The 18,130-nt window shown below is 42.8% G+C and overlaps 1 protein-coding gene and 1 pseudogene across 2 annotated transcripts in view; both read right to left on the bottom strand.

Moving 5' to 3' along the window:
- LOC135247708 (integrin alpha-M-like) overlaps window positions 1–645 on the bottom strand; it is a 157,874-nt gene extending 157,229 nt beyond the window's left edge. For both annotated transcript variants that reach the window (XM_064321478.1, XM_064321479.1), the window contains exon 1: window positions 507–645. In XM_064321478.1, the coding sequence (XP_064177548.1) occupies window positions 507–573 (67 nt within the window). In that variant the 5' untranslated portion in view covers window positions 574–645. The remainder of the gene's footprint in view (window positions 1–506) is intronic.
- Window positions 646–4,038: 3,393 nt separating this feature from the next.
- On the bottom strand, window positions 4,039–6,880 carry LOC135249541 (uncharacterized; annotated as a pseudogene).
- Window positions 6,881–18,130: the final 11,250 nt, after the last annotated feature.

The raw sequence follows: 18,130 nt of genomic DNA, 5'->3' as shown, positions 1-18,130 counted from the left end.
AAGGTTGACTACCAACATTTTTGTTGCAATTTAAAAGCTTTCATTTAATCTTATATGCAATTAATTTTGTGCAATATAAATGTCTGTTGTCACTCTTTCAATGTAATAAACGGCTGATGGCACACTGAGGGTATTGCAAAAAATGTGTTTTTTAATGGCAAGCTTTCGGTACAAGACCTTCGTCGGGGCATTTGTTGTCACTCTTTTACCTTCTGTTGTTTTTTCACAAGAATAAAAAAATCACCCAGGTATTACAAAAATGCCTAAATTTAAATTCAGAATCTGCTTAACTCAGAAATCAATAGATTATTGCAATTTCCCAGTGAAATACCACTCGAAGCATGTGTCTTTTCGGCACATGAAAAGTTAGAAGTCTCACAGTGAGTCTTCAAAAGCACTGGAGAAAATCTATGCATACATAACATCTGAATATATTATGTGCATACAACAGGACTTGAAATTTAGATCCCTGACAAAAGAAGAGCAGTATATCTAACTTGTCCTACCTATGGCTGCTAGACTGATGCAGAGTGAGGCAAGTGGCAATGGAGACATCCTTTCCATTCCTGTCATCAGTTGATTGCTGTGAAATTATGTGCACAACCGTTTGCATGAAACTATTTTCAAGTCTTCCTGTTACATTTCCTGTACATATATCACATGTCCTTTAGATGAGGAAGTTCTGGGTGTGTGCTTTTTCTCCTTCTGTTTTTGCACTTGGTGTTTGCACTTCTAGTATGAGGTTGTGTGAAATGCAGAACATGAGAAAATTTCTGTTAAAGAAAATTATTATTAAAAAGATTTAACAATAATTTTTACAAGTTTCATGCCCAGTCTTTGGGAGGACGTCTGCTCATGAAGTAATACAGACTGGGTAAAGGGGGGTGGGGGTGAGTGGAGGACAGACTGAATTACACTCTTTCCAACTCTATGAACATTTTCAGCTCCTGACCTCTTCAAAATCAGTTAATACAAACAAAACATTCTATGTTTGAAAAATCTCTTTTGACTCGTGCATGAATTAACATTTATGGACCAGTTCAGTTAAAAATAACTTTGAACTGTAAGCCTTCCAAATGGTTGTTGGTCTACAAACAGATTTGCAGTCTTTAAAAATGCCTTTGCTAATAATTTGTGAACATAAATTTGTAATGTAATTGTAATTCTAATTTGTTTGCAGTCAAAGGCATTGTAGTGCAGTGTTTTCCTACCATAATCCAGTGAACACCCCATGTGTGCTGATTTCATACTGTAATAAAGCTGCTAATTTCACTTATTTTATTGATACCTGTCCCTGTAGAGCTAATTAGGCAGATAATACAAAAGGTGGCAGAGTACCGCAGTATGTATGCATATACAGTAGTTTGAGAAGCTGGTAAAGATGAAATTGTCTATCCATCCATTTTCTGAACAGCTTACTCCTTGACTGTCACCTGGGAATCGAACTTGGTACCATGCTACTAACAGCACACCCGTGCCACCCCAAGATGAAATTGAGTCAATTTTAAGTTATCTTAGTTTGACCATAAATTAGACTAATATGAAAAAGGATACAAAATTACAGCAAATGATCGATATGCATCTTGCATTACACGCGAACGATCAAATTTGTGTACCAAAAACAACAAGTATGATGTTATCCATCCTCAGCTGGCCAGTCTGTTATGATGTACCAAAACAATCGTCCCCATGGGGTTTCTCTCTCACTGTGTTTGACATTGGTTGCAGGTTTTCTTCGACAGGCTGCCAATGATACATGATACAGAGTTTATTTGGGAAATTGTGAGTACCATTTTAAAGTTGCGGTTAAATCACATTTTTACATTGCGATTGGGACGACAGATCACTACAGAACACCCTGCTGATGGCACGAGAACAGTCCAACTGAGGAAATTTAATTGATGTGAAAAGTTCCCTTATGGGATGGAGGTTTTGCAATATAGCAAGCAAATGAGTTTGCCTATAAGAATGCCTATAATTTTTCAACTCTTTAGCCAATCAGGTTGAAATTTGGTATCATACATCTCTGTACAAGTTCCCCACAGGGGGTCCAAAGATCAAAATATATCTATAAAAACATGGCCGATGCCAGCCAATCTATTATCAGCATCCATTTTACAGGCTTAGCATTGGCTGATCATCATGAAACTTCATGCCACGTTGATGTCTTGACTTGATACTACCATGCAAATGTGGCATTAGTCAACCATTAGGAATGGTGTAGCAAATATTCAGGTTTATTTTCCACTATTTTGTGGAAAAAACATGTAACCTATTTGAACCGATTAGAATTTGTCAGTTACAATTTCACTTTACCCTCAATTGCATGCCATCCTTCGTGGAAATAAACATCCCTATCCCCAAAAAGTGTACTTTAACTTTCACCATCATCTTTGTCATTAGAATGAAGTATGGTATGAAGTGGCAGTCCTACTGATAGCGTGTATTTCTGAGGCATGTTCTGAAGTATTTATACGCAGCAGTGCAGTGTGCTCTGTGCTGCAAGTGTGTTTTCAGCATCTAGTACTTTTGGACACCCGTTGGTCTGGGGATGTTGTTCATCAAGGTTTGGGCAAGGGCCCTTAGTTCCAGTGAAGGCAAATCTTAATGCTACAGCACACAATCACATTATAGATGACTCTATGCTTCCCAAACAGTTTGGGGAAGGCCCTTTCCTGTTTCAGTATAACAATGACCCCAGGCACACAGTGAGGTCCATATTAAAATGGTTTTGTTGAGAATGGAACTGAAGAAATAGACTGGCCTGAGCAGAGCCCTGACCTCAACCCCATCCAACACCTTTGGGAACAATTGAAAAGCCAACTGCAAGCCAGGCCTAATCCCAAATCAGCGCCCAACCTCACTAATGCACTTTTGGCTGAATGGAAGTAAATCCCTGCAGCAATGCTCCAACATCTAGTATACGGCCTTCCCAGAAGAATGGAGGTTGTTATAACAGAAAAGGTTGAATCAACTCCATATTAATGCCCATAATTTTGGATGACATGTTGGATGTCAGGTGTTGATATACTTTTGGCTATATAGTGTAAATAAGCAGGGCAGGTGCCATTATTTCAGTATGTGAACAGCCTATGCATTAATGAGCGGCACGCATAAGTTCTGTCAGGAGACTAATTACAGCCAATTCCCCAGTCTAGGTTAGGGGCACAACACATATGGTTTAGGTGGGAATCCTCTCTCCCGTCCCCAGCCCTGACCAGACCAACAAGGCAATGTTAAAAAAAGTATAAAATGCGCAGATCTCTGATACACACTCAGTTAAAGGCACTTGCAAATAACCCTTCAGCAGATCTAGCTTGGTTACATTACTTGCAGCACTGATCCTATCAATATAGTCTTCAATACGGGGAAGAGGAAAGGAATCAGGCTTGTTAACACTGTTTACCTTGTGATAATCAGTGCAAAATCTAAAAGAACCATACAATTGTGGAACAAATAAGCAGGGGAAGCTCAGTGTAGGATAACTTACAGTATGATCAAGTTAACCACATCACCATGCTGAGGTTCGGGATGATGCTCCAGGTAAGCATCCAAATTTCCCAGAATACCAAAGTTTGGCAGGTGTCCACAGCCAAATGGAATATGACACGCAACTAAACCATCCTCCCCAAGACAGTAGTCAGACAACAACGCAGCAGCAGGCACAACATTCACTGACTCCGACAGGGGGGTGGGGGGGTGTGGGAGGACAGGAATGATCAGTAACATCCCTGGCAACATAAAGTTTCAACATATTAATATGTTTTCTGTGTACGGTCAGGTGTGCACACAACATAATCAGTGTCACAAAGTTTTTTTTTGACATTATAAGGACCGGAGAACTTAGCCTGCATTGCCGAACGAGGAATAGGGAGAAAAACCAGCACTGAATCACCAAGCTAAAAGCTTCGACTCAGGTTGCAAGATACATCTCTTGGATGCTCTGGGATGCATCATCAGTGATGTTCCTGGGATCAAAGGGGGGTTCGGGTCTTTCAACATCGGACCCTCTCGCCCAGGTGGCCCAGCCAGGGTTGATCAAGTCCCGGCTTGCATCCCAGCAGCAACAAGCCACAGGCCTGCCCTCTTTATCCAAAGCCACCTAGTGGCTTTCTCTGCGACTTTAGTGATGGAACGTATGGCCCCCCTCTTTGCTGCACCAGTGATTCCAAGCCCAGCCAGAGCTTTGCAGGGTGAGCGCCCCGCGAACCCCCGGCAGCCCACTTCAATTAGCTTGCTGCGAGCCTGCCAGCCTCGGCTTCTGCACTGCTCCACCAGCTCCTGGTATTTGGCAAGCTTCCTCTCGTGAGCCTCCTCCATGTGTTCTTCCCAGGGCACTGTCAGTTCCCACATGATCACCTGCTTGGTGGAATCTGAGAAGATGATCATGTCTGGGCGGAGAGTTGTTTGTGCAATGTGATCAGGGAACTTTAGTTGTTTTCCAAGATCCACTCTCAGCTGCCAGTCTGGGGCTGTGGGAAGTAGGCACTGGCTTTTCTCCAGCTTTGAGAAAAGGGATAGTTTTCTTCCTGGGGTGGTGTTTACTGGACTGAATGGCTGTGGTGACCGCTTCCGCAACTGCCTTGAGCACCTGATCATGGCGACAGCGGTAGCGGCCGTCAGCCAAGGCTTCGGGGCAGCTGCTGAGGAGATGTTGAAGGGACCCTCTCCCAGCACACAGAGGGCAGGAAGGCGTTTCACTCTTGCCCATGTGTGAAGGTTTGTCAGGCTTGGTAAGGTGTCGTAGACAGCTTGGATCAGGAATCTGATGCGGTAAATGTCCGCCCGCCAGAAATCCGACCAAGTGATCTTCCGCTGCAGTATGTTTTCCCACCTTGTCCAGGCTCTTTGTTGACTGAGTCCCACCATCTTTCTAACCCGTACCTCCTCTACGCCTGCGCGAACCTCTTCCTGGAGGAGATGTTGTCGCTCCTTCCCTTTGGCTATGCCAATCTGGCTGCTTGGAAAGTAGCCCAGGCCTGATCGTCCTGTTGCCACCGTCCCAACAGGAGCCTTCTGCCTCAACCGTGCCTCTGCCACCTGCAACTCTCCGGCAGCACTCCACTTTCTGCCTGTGCAGACCTCAATGCCAGCTGCTGCTACTTTAGGGTCCCTGGAATCTCTATACTGCATGGCTTCTCTTGTTCAATTCACCACAAATTCTTTCGAGAGGCCGCTGAAGGGGAGCTGTACGGTGTTAGTGGATCCATACAGAGCAGCACTGCTTAGGCTCCTTGGCAGGCTAAGCCACCTCCGCAAATAGCTGCTGATCATCTTCTCCAGGGCTTCCACAGTTGACATAGGGACATCATATAGTAACAGGGGCCATGAAACCCTAGGCAGGATGGCATGCTGATATATCCAAGCCTTGAAATGAACGGGCAACCCAGATTTGTCAACCTTGGTAAGCTAGGCCTCAAGGTCTCTGCTGGTTTTGTGGATGGCAGCTGTGTCCTTCAGGCTACAGTCAAAGAGTTTCCCCAAGCTCTTGACTGGCTGTTCTGTCAATGTTGGGATGGTGGTTTTGGATATGGTGAAACAGAAATTGTCCACCACTTTCCCTCTTTTCAGCACAAGGGACCTTGACTTTTATGGTTTAAAGCTCATCCTTGCCCATGAGATGAGCTTCTCAAGTCCTTGTAAGATCCACCTGCTGCCAGGGACTGATGATACTGTGACAATCAGATCGTCCATGAAAGCTCTTATTGGTGGCTGCCGCACACCGGTGTTTGTCAGGGGTCCTCGGCACTCCACCTCTGCTGACTTGACCACCATATTCATGGCGAGGGCGAAAAGGATGACTGAGATGGTGCAGTCAGTTATAATTCCCTTCTCAAACCTGTGCCACTCTGATGTTGTAGATCCAGAAGTAACTCTCCTCCGGAAGTTGTTATAATAATCCAGAATGAGGTCATTGATCTTGCTGGGAACATGGTGTCTTCGAAGAGCCTCCTCAACCAGTTTGTGCGGTATGGACCCATAGGCGTTGGCGTCCCTTGCCTTCCTTTGTTTCTCTTAAGAGCTGCATGACTGCCCCTGTATGCTCCAAACAGCCAGGTGTTCCAGAGATCCCACCTTTCTGTACCGACGTGTCGATGTAATTATTCTTTAGGAGGAACTTTGTCATCCGTCGGGACAAGATGCTGAAAAATATCTTGCCTTCTATGCTGAGTAGTGAGATGGTTCTAAACTGCTCAATGATTTTGGAGTTCTCCTTGGGGATCCAAACACCTTCGGCACACCTCCACTGGTTGGCGACTCTTCCTCTCCGCCAGATCACTCTCAGAATCTTCCACAGTTGCTGGAGGAGTCTCGGACAACGTTTATACACACTGTACAGTACTCCGCTGGGCCCTGGGGCAAAGGCTGATCTTGCTGCCTTAACAACTTCCTGGACTTCCTTCCAGCTTGGTTCCTTCATGTCAAACTCAGTTGTTGGGGGTGCTAGGCTTATTAGGGCCTTGTTGTGGTCAAGCTCCTGCTCTCTCGCAGGGTCGCTCAGGGTGTTCCGAAGAAAGGTGTTTACGTCATCCGCTGGGGACTCGAGGCGGCCGCTCCGCTTATCATTAAGCAGCTTCTTGGTAAAGACGAAGGGGTTAGCCATGAAAGATGTCCGCTTCTTGGCCCTTTCCTTTCCTTGTCTTCTGTGCCACTCTGCTCTGCGAAGACTTATGAGCTTTTTCCTCAGGATGTCTTGCAGCTCTGCTAGTGGTTGGCATTCCTCTTCACTGGCCCCCTTGTACTGTTTCTTGAGAGTTCTCTGCTCCTGCCACAATTGTTGTATTTTGGTGGCCCTGCGGTTTTTGTTGTAGGGTTTCTTGTTTCCCGTTTCGATGTGGCCGAATCTCTCAGACGCATAGCTAACAATGATGGTTGTCATTGACTGCCAGTGTCGCCCTCAGCTGTTGTTTGTAGGATTCTGCACACGTCTTCTTCAAACTGCTGCCACTCACTCTTGTTATTTCCTGGAGGCCATTTGATTTGCTGTCGAACTACTCTGCATGGAGTCGGGGGTACAGGCACGTGGAGGGACTGGGCCCTGTGGGGTGAGTCCTGGCCCTGCTCCTCCTGCGTCTTACCAGGATGTGATCCTGTGCGTTGCACCTGTTTCTCTTGATGGCTTTTGAGGCTGCGCAGATTCATCTTGCGTTCATCATGACGATGAACGCAAGATGAATCTGCCGTTAGCATGGGTTGAAATCCTTGGGTCTGTCCTGTTGGGGATCTCACCCCCGGGATCCCCTGGGGGTATGCTTCAGAAGGTTCACTCGTAGCTTGGATTTGGTTTCTTCCTCACGGTACAAGATAAAAGTTGGGGTGCTAGCCCAACTTGCCCCGGTTGCCGTCTTTCCGTGCTGTCAACTGACTCTCCAGTTGACACTCTTATCAAAGCGTTCTTTCATTTTGATGTGAACCTGCTAAGCTGGCCCTAGAAACATTACAGGCATTATGAAGTCGCTCAAAAAAACTACAGACATACTCCAGAACAGACAAGAGGGTAGGAGGCTGAGAGAGCACATGTTCACTCGTGTTCACTGAGCATATAGCCACAGAAGCTTCAGTGGCCCATGGACTGTGTGACCAAACACAAGTTCGGATGGACTGAAGCCTAATGATTCCTGTACAGTTTCCTCCACAGCAAACATCAACAGAGGCAAACCCTCTGCCTAGTCTCTGCCTGCCTCAACACAGTATGTGTCCAACATTGTTTTGAGTGTTTGGTGAAAATGCTTTAAAGTGGCCTGCGATTCCGGGTGACAGGCACTAGATAGCTGGTGCTTCACAGCCAATTCTTGAATTACTTTGAATAATAATTTTTGATGTAAAATGTGTTCCTTGGTGTGTCTGAATGACCTTTGGCAGCCCAAATGTAGAACAGAATTTTACCAGCACCTTAATCACTGCTTTAGCATTCAGATTCCACAATGGAATCACCTCAGTGTACCGAGCGGCAGCACATATTAATGTTAAAATGTACTGATGTCCAGATTTTGACACAATCAATGATAAGTCGTTCAAACAGTCTTTTCGGCTCAAACTGGGATGGGTCGGAGTGGGGCAGGGAAATTATCTGGTTTGGTTTATCTGAAAGTTGCCAGGCATGACAGGAACGACGATACTTTGAGACTACCATCTTCAAACCAGGCCAGAAAAATAGTTTTACATTTTCTGGTTGGTTTTATTAATCCCTAAATGGCCTGAGAGAACGTGATTATGAGCTAGTCTCAGAATTTGCGAGCAGTAGATGGCACAACAATTTTATATGTGGCTCTCCAACTCGCATCAACACATCCACCAGGGCATAAGCACACCATTATCCCAAAAGGAAAGAAACTCCTGATTCAGGGACTTGGTCTTTTTCTACTGCCACAGCAATACAACCAGCTGGGGAGGGGTCAGTTTTTTGTGAAGCAGCCAACTGCTTTCTGCCAGTCTTTAAAGAAAAGTCCTCCTAAGTCGGACACAACAGAATCTTCAGGTTGCACTAACAATTCAGATTCAACAGCGTTACGGGGAGTAGCCATGAACGAGTCAGAAAGATCAACGACGTCCTCAAGTTTCTGGGTCTTCACACGAGTCACGACACAAGCAGGGAACACAGAGGAGAGCTATTCTGCTACCTCAGGCTGAACACAGACATCTGGGATATCAGCAGCTATTATATGGGGAAAGACTTTTCCACCTGCCAAGTCAATCCCCAGGGTAAAACTCACACCTTCAACAGGCAGCTGAGAGTGCACCCCTACTTTCACAAAGCCAGATTTTACTAAATTAGTCACAATTCAGATTTTAAATACACGGTGTGTAGAGGAACTTTAACGCAACCAAGTTCAACGCCCTGCACCAAAACACCAAAATGCCGCAAAAAGTTTCATTTGAAAATGGCAACACACTTTCAAGGATAAACAACTCTGCAGCATCTGTGTCCCTCAATATTGAAATAGGTCTGGTCTCAGTCGCAGTAGGGAGAGACACAGAGCCAGTTAAGAGAAATGGGGTCATACACAGAAGGCTCAGACTGCCGGGTAAGATTAGCGGAACGGGACACAGTACGTACCAAACCAACACTTTTTGGCTTTAGAGAACTATTATTTTGTTTCCAAGCTTTACAATCAGAGATAAAATGGCCTGGATCAAGACAATAGAAATGCACACGCTTTTCAGCTAGGCATCAGAGAGAATTTTGGGTGTGTTCGGGTTTTCAGCTGCCACCTTCGTTTTTACTGGCCTGGAGAAAACCTGGTAAGTTTCTTTTAGTGGGGCCTCTATAGCTGGAGACAAATTTATCATCCAATACTGTGGCTTCAGAAAGACAATTAACTCTTTGTTCTTTTAAGTGAAGCAGTACACCCTCTGGAACGCAGTTTTTTAAATCTTCCAGCAAGACAAGTTCACGAAGTTGCTCAAAGTTTGTTGTCTTGGTTGCTACACACCAATTCTCAAAGAAAACAGACTTTTCACGGGCAAATGCAACAAATGTTTTTGGCTTATTTCGAATGGGCTCTAAATTTCTGGTGATACGCTTCAAGCACCAATTCATACGCACAGAGTACAGCAATTTTAACAGTATCATAATCCAGAGACTGACTAATAGGCAAGGCTAAAAATACTTCTTGAGCTTTACGTATAAGATTAAATTGAAAAAGTAGAGCCCACATATCTTTAGGCCACCTAAACTTGCCTGCCACACATTCAAACGCAGTGAAATATGAGTCCACCGGATGGGGTTCATAAAGAGGTGTACCGGGACTGATGACAGGAGATGACTTCAAGGCACGCTCCTCTGACCCAGAAGTGCTGTCCCCAGCACCACCGTCATCTGCCTCATCAGGCAAAATCCTCTGCTCAAGTAACAACTTAATTACTTGTTTGGTTTCATTACAGGACAACGGTATATCAAAGAAGTGCAATTTTCAGCACATCATCTTTACGGCACTTATCAAACTGCTCCGAGGTAGTATAAAGTGAAAACATCACTAAATCAAATTCCATGATTGCAACAATGAATACTATTCCTCCCACACCAAAAGAAAGCAGCCAAACAGGGGGAGAAAGAGAGAACTCACCGGAAGGCAACGAGACTCTGAGTAAACGGAAGTACGTCCGATCCAACCAACAATGGACACGCAACAAGAGAATAAATGAAACTAGAAAGGTTACAATGCCTGAAGGAATTGTGTGGGCTTGCTTCAAATTCCAACTGGCACTGCCCTCAAGCGTCAATGCATTTCAATGAGGGCACATAGCTCAGAAGAAGCACGAAACCGTCCAGACCCACGGCGCACCATAGCGTTAGATATACAGCAAATATATGAATATCATATACAGCAAATATAAAAAATATCAGAAAATAGCGATTATGTTCCAGGGATTAGTCATATCCTAAAAGTGTCATGAGTAAAAATTGGCTAACTATATAGCTGGCTAGCTATGGCATGTCCTCATCTCTGTAACGTTATTTGTTGTCCTCTGTGTGTCTATACTAGGGTTGCAAAATTCCGGGAATATTCAAGGATGGAAACATTCAATGGGAATAAAATGGAAATATAGCCCTATTTGCTCAGACTGCATTTACTTTGTCATATGCAGATAGAAACAAACCTTTTACTATATCATAAGCAGACATAATTGCAAATATTCTCTATGACCCCCCTCCAAAAAAAAAGATTTTTATCTTAACACCTAAAAAAAAACCTAAAAACAGTCTTCCGAGTGTTTTAGAATTCTACTTACATAGATAGTTGAAGAGTTTTTAGAAAAAGTCAAGGAATGACAGACATGTGGAATAAACATTAACAAAATACATCCCATTTTACTGCGCAATGGGTCAGTTGACCCGGCAGTTCTAGTGACGAGTAGAATACCGTGAGTAGTGCCAAGTGACGTCGGCAGCACACTACGTGACCAAAGACAGAAAGTTTTGAAGAGAAGCTAACTGCTTGTCCAAAATTACCAATATTTATACGACGTCTCCATGCCGCTTCACAGCGATAAAAATATCCTACTTATCAGACGGCGTTAATTTCGTCAACTAAAAATATTCCTTACGACCCCTTTTTCCATGATGGAAACAAAACATAACAAAATAACAATTCAGAATAGGCCTTAGGGTTTAAAGTGAACAACTCATTTATAAAAGAAATGTTTTACAATAAAGAATGAATGGAAATAGATTAATAAAAACTCCTCAATTAGCATGCTCAATCAAGCTACATCACATGGTAACAGCTAGCTAGCAGAAGGTGTTAACAAGGTATAAACTGTGTACCTTGCATAAAATATATTCACTCCAGTAATATAATCAAAACTTACCTGAAAGCATGTAGTCCTTTGGCTCAGACAGTGCGGTAGTGTTGGCAGTAATGTGGGCTGCACACGTGATGGGAGAATGCACTGTGCATGCAGAGGATTGTAATTTTAATGAATTTCTATTTAAAGGGGCAGTGTGTATAATTTAGTGGGATCTCTGTTCTACCCATCCTGACATAATAGCTCAACCTTGAACATTAGGGTAGTTACATGACTACAGCATGAGCCTAGGCTTGAAATAGAATATTGAAATGGTAAGGATAACGCTCAACATTAAAAGGAAATAACTTTACACATAATTTACTGAAACTTCGTAAAACTATTTATCTCAGTTAACTGTTACAGCCATAGACACTAAGCTACCTAACTTAGTGAAAACTAACTGATGCTAGCACTTATCTTTGTAGCTTACACACATTTTAGTCTACAATAGTGATGAGTTCAAACACAACTTACCCAACCATGCAGGTGCAGTTCGCTGTCAATATGTAGTTTCGTACTTTGTTGACGATAACCAAGGTCTTGTGCATCGCTGTCTTCTGCCCGACGCTGACTTGGCAGTACCTCCGATCGTAGTACACAGAAATTGCCGCACAAATCGTAATAAAGTACATCCAGAATGTGTCCACAAATCACGTAATTATACGCATCAAGACATTTATGAGCTTTAAGTTTTTCTTTCGTGTACACGCTAGGTGTCTCAATTAGGTAAGCGAAGGCTATATATTTGGCCATTCAAGTCTCGGCCATTTGGTTGGGTCAAGCAGCCACTGACAGGACGGAAGGGAATCGGGCAATTTTGTTCCATCCAAAAGGGTCAATTTACCCAAGTAGGAACGTTTGTCTTGAGGAGACAAACCGTGGAAATATTGTGACCAATTTTCTTTTTGATTCATCTCTGTCACATCGAGCACATCCCACCGTAGACTTCAACAACTCTTTACCGGCTTTCTGCTACCATTTAGTGCGCATGCGTTGCAATGTTTGTAAACATTCGGATTAGTCTATGGTTAGTGCCCACTGGCGCATGAAGCCCAAACTAGGGCGCGGCCATTGCCCGTTGCAACCAATGCAAGCGCAGAGGAGTGAAAGAGTGGAGTCCACGACTACAGGAAAATCCACCCCGACTACCTTACGTGGTACTTAAACACACCCACATCTGGACAAGCGTGGCCTTGAAACCACAGAACCGTACTGTCATAACATTTCAAAAAAGTTAACTGTGCAAGATACGTTTACTGTTAAGATACTTACATAGAAGAATAGATAAAATAGATCACTAGCTAGCTAGTTATATAGACAGATAGATAACAGAACTCTAGATAGCTAGACAGATATTATCACAAGATAACTAGCTATTAAGTTAGCTAGATAGACAGATAGAACGATAGCAAGACAGTAAGCTTGCTCCGCCTAGCTAAGTAAATCCCCCTAGCTTGTCTTCTTAAAGAAGCTTCAAAACTGCTCACAAATCAGATTTCACCAACAACATATGCAAATTATAAAAGACAAGACTTTATGAGAATAAACTGAAATCCCGAAATGGTCAGAAATTGCGTTTTGACATAGAACCTGTTTATCTGAAAATATCTAAAACTTATTAACCGAAAGAACTAAAGAGAAGAATCCTTAGAATAGCGGTTAGTACAGTTGAACGCAGCACACAACATTCTTGGACCTTGGACTTAAAATGGTGAGATCGTATGTAGCTAGCTAATCGGAATAAAACAACACAGCATCGCACCTGCCGCTGAAGCACTCTGCCTGGCTGCGAGGATGGGGAGATCCTTATATGGTCATACGGTAGTAGGACAAGCCACATTGCACGCACTGAAATTAACCCAGATTTGGGAATTTTGGCAGAATTATTTTTTTAAAAATGAGACCCAGGGGAGACAAGGGATGGGATTAACTAGTTAAACCATCATTTCTTGTGTAAAAAATGTATTGACTTTATATTTCCTCAGAGAAAATTGGCCTCTTTTCAGGCTTTCCCCATTGACTTAACATTGGGTGGGTGGGGTTTCAAGTTCTTTTTGCAGCCAGGCATTGCAGTTCACTCTATAGCCACTGGGGTAAAAGGCTTCACTAATAGAGGCGAGATGTTGGTGCTTCGTTAAATGAGTGGGATGCACTTTGTGACAACATCTGACCCATAACCTTTAACCTTTGCCATAACTGTTGGTGAAATTCTGGTAATAAACCTGAGGGGAAAAACGTGAGAGTGTGAGGACATATTAATCGACCATCTGAAATGCTTCTGTATTTATTTCATATTTATTTAAGCAGACTGGACGCCGTTACCTATTTAAATACAAGTCCTGTAAAAATCACACATAACTGTCTAAATGGGAAAAAAATAACTTAATACATAGGCTATACATTTTAGTTATATTGATATGACCTCTTTTACAATATCAACTTTCAGACTAGGAACATGTTTGGAATTCCTTAATCGCAACCATTAAGTACATCATTGCATTGGTGCAAATGTCACTTCACAGTTTCCAACTGTTTCCCTAATGGTTATTTTTCTTCAGGCACCTTGGGTTACAACTGTGAATATGTAACGGATCGCTAGAAATGCTGGTAGGGACCAGCCTTTTTCATATTAACCTGAAATACATAAGACGGGACACTTCTGCAATATGATCTCAAGTAAAGACAAGTTCCATTAATCTCTATGGGGTGTTTGATACGCGTCCCCTTGGCAACTAAAGCTAGCACTGGGCAACCTGTGACATATTTGCCGGCACAGAAAAAAAAAACGCAAAAGGACTGAAAATATTACCTCTGGAGGATAGCAAGGACATTTGTTTCTACATAACTAGGTACAGATTGTTACCTATATTTCGCCTATTTTATATAGACTACAGTTGCAAATCTGTTTACATTTAAATGGTAAATGGACTGCATTTATATAGCGCTTTTATCCAAAGCGCTTTACAATTGATGCCTCTCATTCGCCAGAGCAGTTAGGGGTTAGGTGTCTTGCTCAAGGACACTTCGACACGCCCAGGGCGGGGTTATTTTCCTGTCTATCGAAAGAACCCGGTCGATAGGCGCTCAGACTCTATAAGTAGCAGAGGTGGACAATCCAGGGGTCAGAAAGTAAAAGTCCTGCCATGTATTTCATCTACCCCTGAACTCAGCCAGCTGATTTAGCTCTACCTTCTGGCTGAAGAATGGTGCTCATTAGCAAATCCAGGTGACTGGAACAAAATCCTGGGATTATCCACCTCTGATAAGTAGTAGGGCATATATTACTGAAATATTCTGATATAGACTAACCAGTAATATCAGCAACTTTTTGTGAGCTAGCCACTTAAATTGAATTCTTTTTTCTGTCAGAAGAGCAGTGGAAGGCAATGATAGCTTGGAAGATATTAATTGCAGTTGGATAGTGAACTCAATCCCATAATAAAGTTGCCATTTCATTGTAAACTGTCGTGTCTGTTTTCATTGTTTTTGCGCTGTATACGAACTGTGTGCGAACATCTGGGTGCTCAGTTCGGTAACAGATATGGAGCCTGTCATGTTTGTGGTGGCTACTCCGTAGGCGGAGGGTGTATTTCAAATTAAATGAAAAGATGCACAGTGGTGAGGATAAAACGGCAGTTTATAATTCAAAAGGGGACCTGACGATCAGCACCGATGTAGTCAATACAGCTTGCTACACTCGTTAAAAGTACATATCTTTAAACTAAAAAAAAACAACTCATACTTTAAATATTGTGTTATTCATTAACACTATACCACTTTATTTATATACAAACTCCTCACTGTGTACCATTTTCCCATGACATAATTTAAATTTCCAATCCGAGAGGCAGCGACCGCACTACTGTCATCCGCCATTACCGTTATTCTCTTGACAGTTTTCCCGAAAGGAATTATGAGATTTCTTCCAGTCAGAGCATGCATGGATGCACACTTCAAATTTTGATCAAACGGAGTGTGCATCCGGGTACTTTATCCATGCTCCGCACTACCAAACTTCGATTTGGACTCGCACTCCATGATGGAGGCATGCTCGCTATGCGCACTCGGAGCATGGAAGTATGCGGTTTGGGACACAGCCTTCGTCAGTGAGTGACCACCTGCGCATGCGTCCTACTAAAGCGTTTCACTAAACGTCCATGAGTGACCCAAATTGCTCACAAAAAGTTGAATATTTCAAAAACTTTTGAATATTTCAAAAATCTGAATACAAGCAACAATGTCTGGAACTAGCCAGTCATTTCGGTGCAAAAAGTTTGAATGTAGTGCAAAAACTGTAGGACTAGTTACAGCTAGAAAAATTGGGCAGAAAGTGCAGATAATAAAAAAAAAGAAAGATAGCAAGAGTGGGCTTGCCGAAGTAAGCCCACTAACAACAAAATGTAACCTAACTCTCAAAATCGAACTCCTTCTCTAGCCAAACACAGGCATGCAAAAGAAATGGCACCTACAAGCTTCCTCTTTTAAAGTTAAGGTTCCACTCATATAGTGGAATTAGCAACAAGATCCGACACAACGGCACCAGGGCCATCTTGAAACGGCAGACATTTATTTGCGATCCGCCGCTTGGTCCACCAATCCCGATCAACGTCTGATTGGAAAAGTGGAAGGACGGATCCACCTGATGGAGTAGAGGGGAAAAGACAGGAGCAGCAGGCGCACAACCAGACATCTTTGTCGGGGGTGGGACATAGAGCTTGCTAGCCCGATGCTGAGAAGCAGGGACGACAAATGAAACATACAAGCGCTTACACACATACATAACCAACAAATAGAGATGTTAACACATCTTAATAACAACAAACAACCTTAATAACAATAACAACACCAATAATAAATATAGCTGCATGGCAGCAATGGACCGGGTTCCACAGAATGACAAGGAATGGACAAAACGAATTGTAAAGGCTAAATTGTTTGATTCGTCCAGATATACATCTGGACCAAGTATCACCTCTCTGTAATGCTGCCTCAGTACTCCTGGTTCTTTTAACCCTAAGATTACTCAGTATGTCTTACGTGTGTTTCCCCTTCTCACTGGATATACTCTGACCACCTAGGTGAATATTATATGACCTTACCATAAGATATAAGATGGCCAATGTTAACAGAATTAAACCTTCAGCCTTGATAGATTCAATGTATCTATTTAAATAAACAAACAAGATGTAGCAAAAATATATAATTTATTTACAGAAATAAAAATGTGTCATTGGAATAAGTATTTTAATCTTCAACCCCTTAAGTTAAATAGTAAAACAAAGGTAAGTGGAAACAAACCACTTGAGGCGAGTATGAAAGAAACACTCTTCAACCCCTAAAGTAAGTATGCTAACAAGCACAAAACCGTCCAGACACACGGCGCAACTTGGCGAACTATATTTTTTGGTTGATTTTACGCGTTCATATATGGCAGTTGGTTGAAAATAGACACTTCATGCTACAAGCATAATAAGGGCAATGACTGTGCTGTGAAGTTTAGGTAGCAAACAACAAGGCTGAATCCTTTTGACATAATTTACATAGAAACTATACACTCAGATCGCCTAGTTTCACTCACGGTGGCCAAGCGGAATCGATAACGTTAAAAGATGTAATTTAATCTTCTACTGGGAGATTTGCCGTTTATTGAGGGTGTGACAGAAAATTTTGGTTCCGCTGACTGTAATCGAATGTTTTTCACATTTACTGTTCGATTGAGCAAGTACCTCACAGTACATTTTTATGGGTTAGTGCTGTCAGATTGTACTAGCTAGTTTACATGACCCTTGTACATGACCCCTCAATAAAGGCTAACAGCACAGTACCATGGCGCTTACTGCTTGTCACTTGTACCACCACTGTAATGAACTAAAAAAAGGCTACAAACTACCTTTTCTATAAGAAATGTGTTGTGGAGCTGACGCGCATACACTGCTGGCGACATTCTAAAGCTGCGTTTTGCCCTCCGTACTATATATCTAGCTATGGCACGTCCTCACTTCTGTGACGTTATTTGTTGTCCTCCGTGTGTCCATACATAACATAACATAACATATGTTATGTGTCCTTAGCTCCTACTCATGCGTGCAGGATAGCATCCGTACGCGCTAACTAAGTTAACTAAAGTACACGATCCCTACGCGCTAACTAGGTTAGCTAAAGTAGGCGATCCGTATGCGCTAACTAGGTTAACTAAAGTAGGCGAAACGCGAACATGTTAGGGTTAGCTAAAGTAACGTTAGGCGATAAAGCTGTGCTTAAAAATCTTGTGCTGTACCACCTGCGCGTGCATCCTGCTAAACGAAGCACCACCTGCCGATGCATTCCACCAAACCTCCCTCAACCAACTAAACGAAGCACCACCTGCGCATGCGTCCCACCAAACCTCCCTCAAAGGTTGTCCATGAGTGAGTGAGTGACCACAATTTGCCACGCAAAAATAAAGTGAACCTTATCTTTCACTCAATGTAATATTGATATAATCCATGCAGGAATGGCTACCACAATATAAGACATCTTAATTTAACAGCAGTGAAATTACAACCGTGTTCACCTTAAATGCAATACAATACAATTGCAAACACTTTGTGGGCCCACACCAGAGACTGTATAAAAATAGCAAGACAAAACAAACTAGCCGGCAATAATAAAGAACAAAAGAACCCCCATTGCAGACCTGATCGAAATGTGCTTACTGTGAACGATGCAGATTTTCTCCCTTGTTGCTAGAGGTGCTTCCGTGCTTTTCCGGTCACACGGAGCGCTGTCGGGTTTCCCGGTGCCAGAGGTGCTACTGTGCTATTCCTGGTAGCATAGAGCGCTATCTTGATAAATGGTC

The sequence above is a fragment of the Anguilla rostrata genome, chromosome 2, assembly GCF_018555375.3.
Source record: "Anguilla rostrata isolate EN2019 chromosome 2, ASM1855537v3, whole genome shotgun sequence".
In the NCBI taxonomy this organism is placed as follows: Eukaryota; Metazoa; Chordata; class Actinopteri; order Anguilliformes; family Anguillidae; genus Anguilla; species Anguilla rostrata.
The sequence above is the reverse complement of the archived record's forward strand: the minus strand, read 5'-3'. Positions and strand labels throughout refer to the sequence as shown.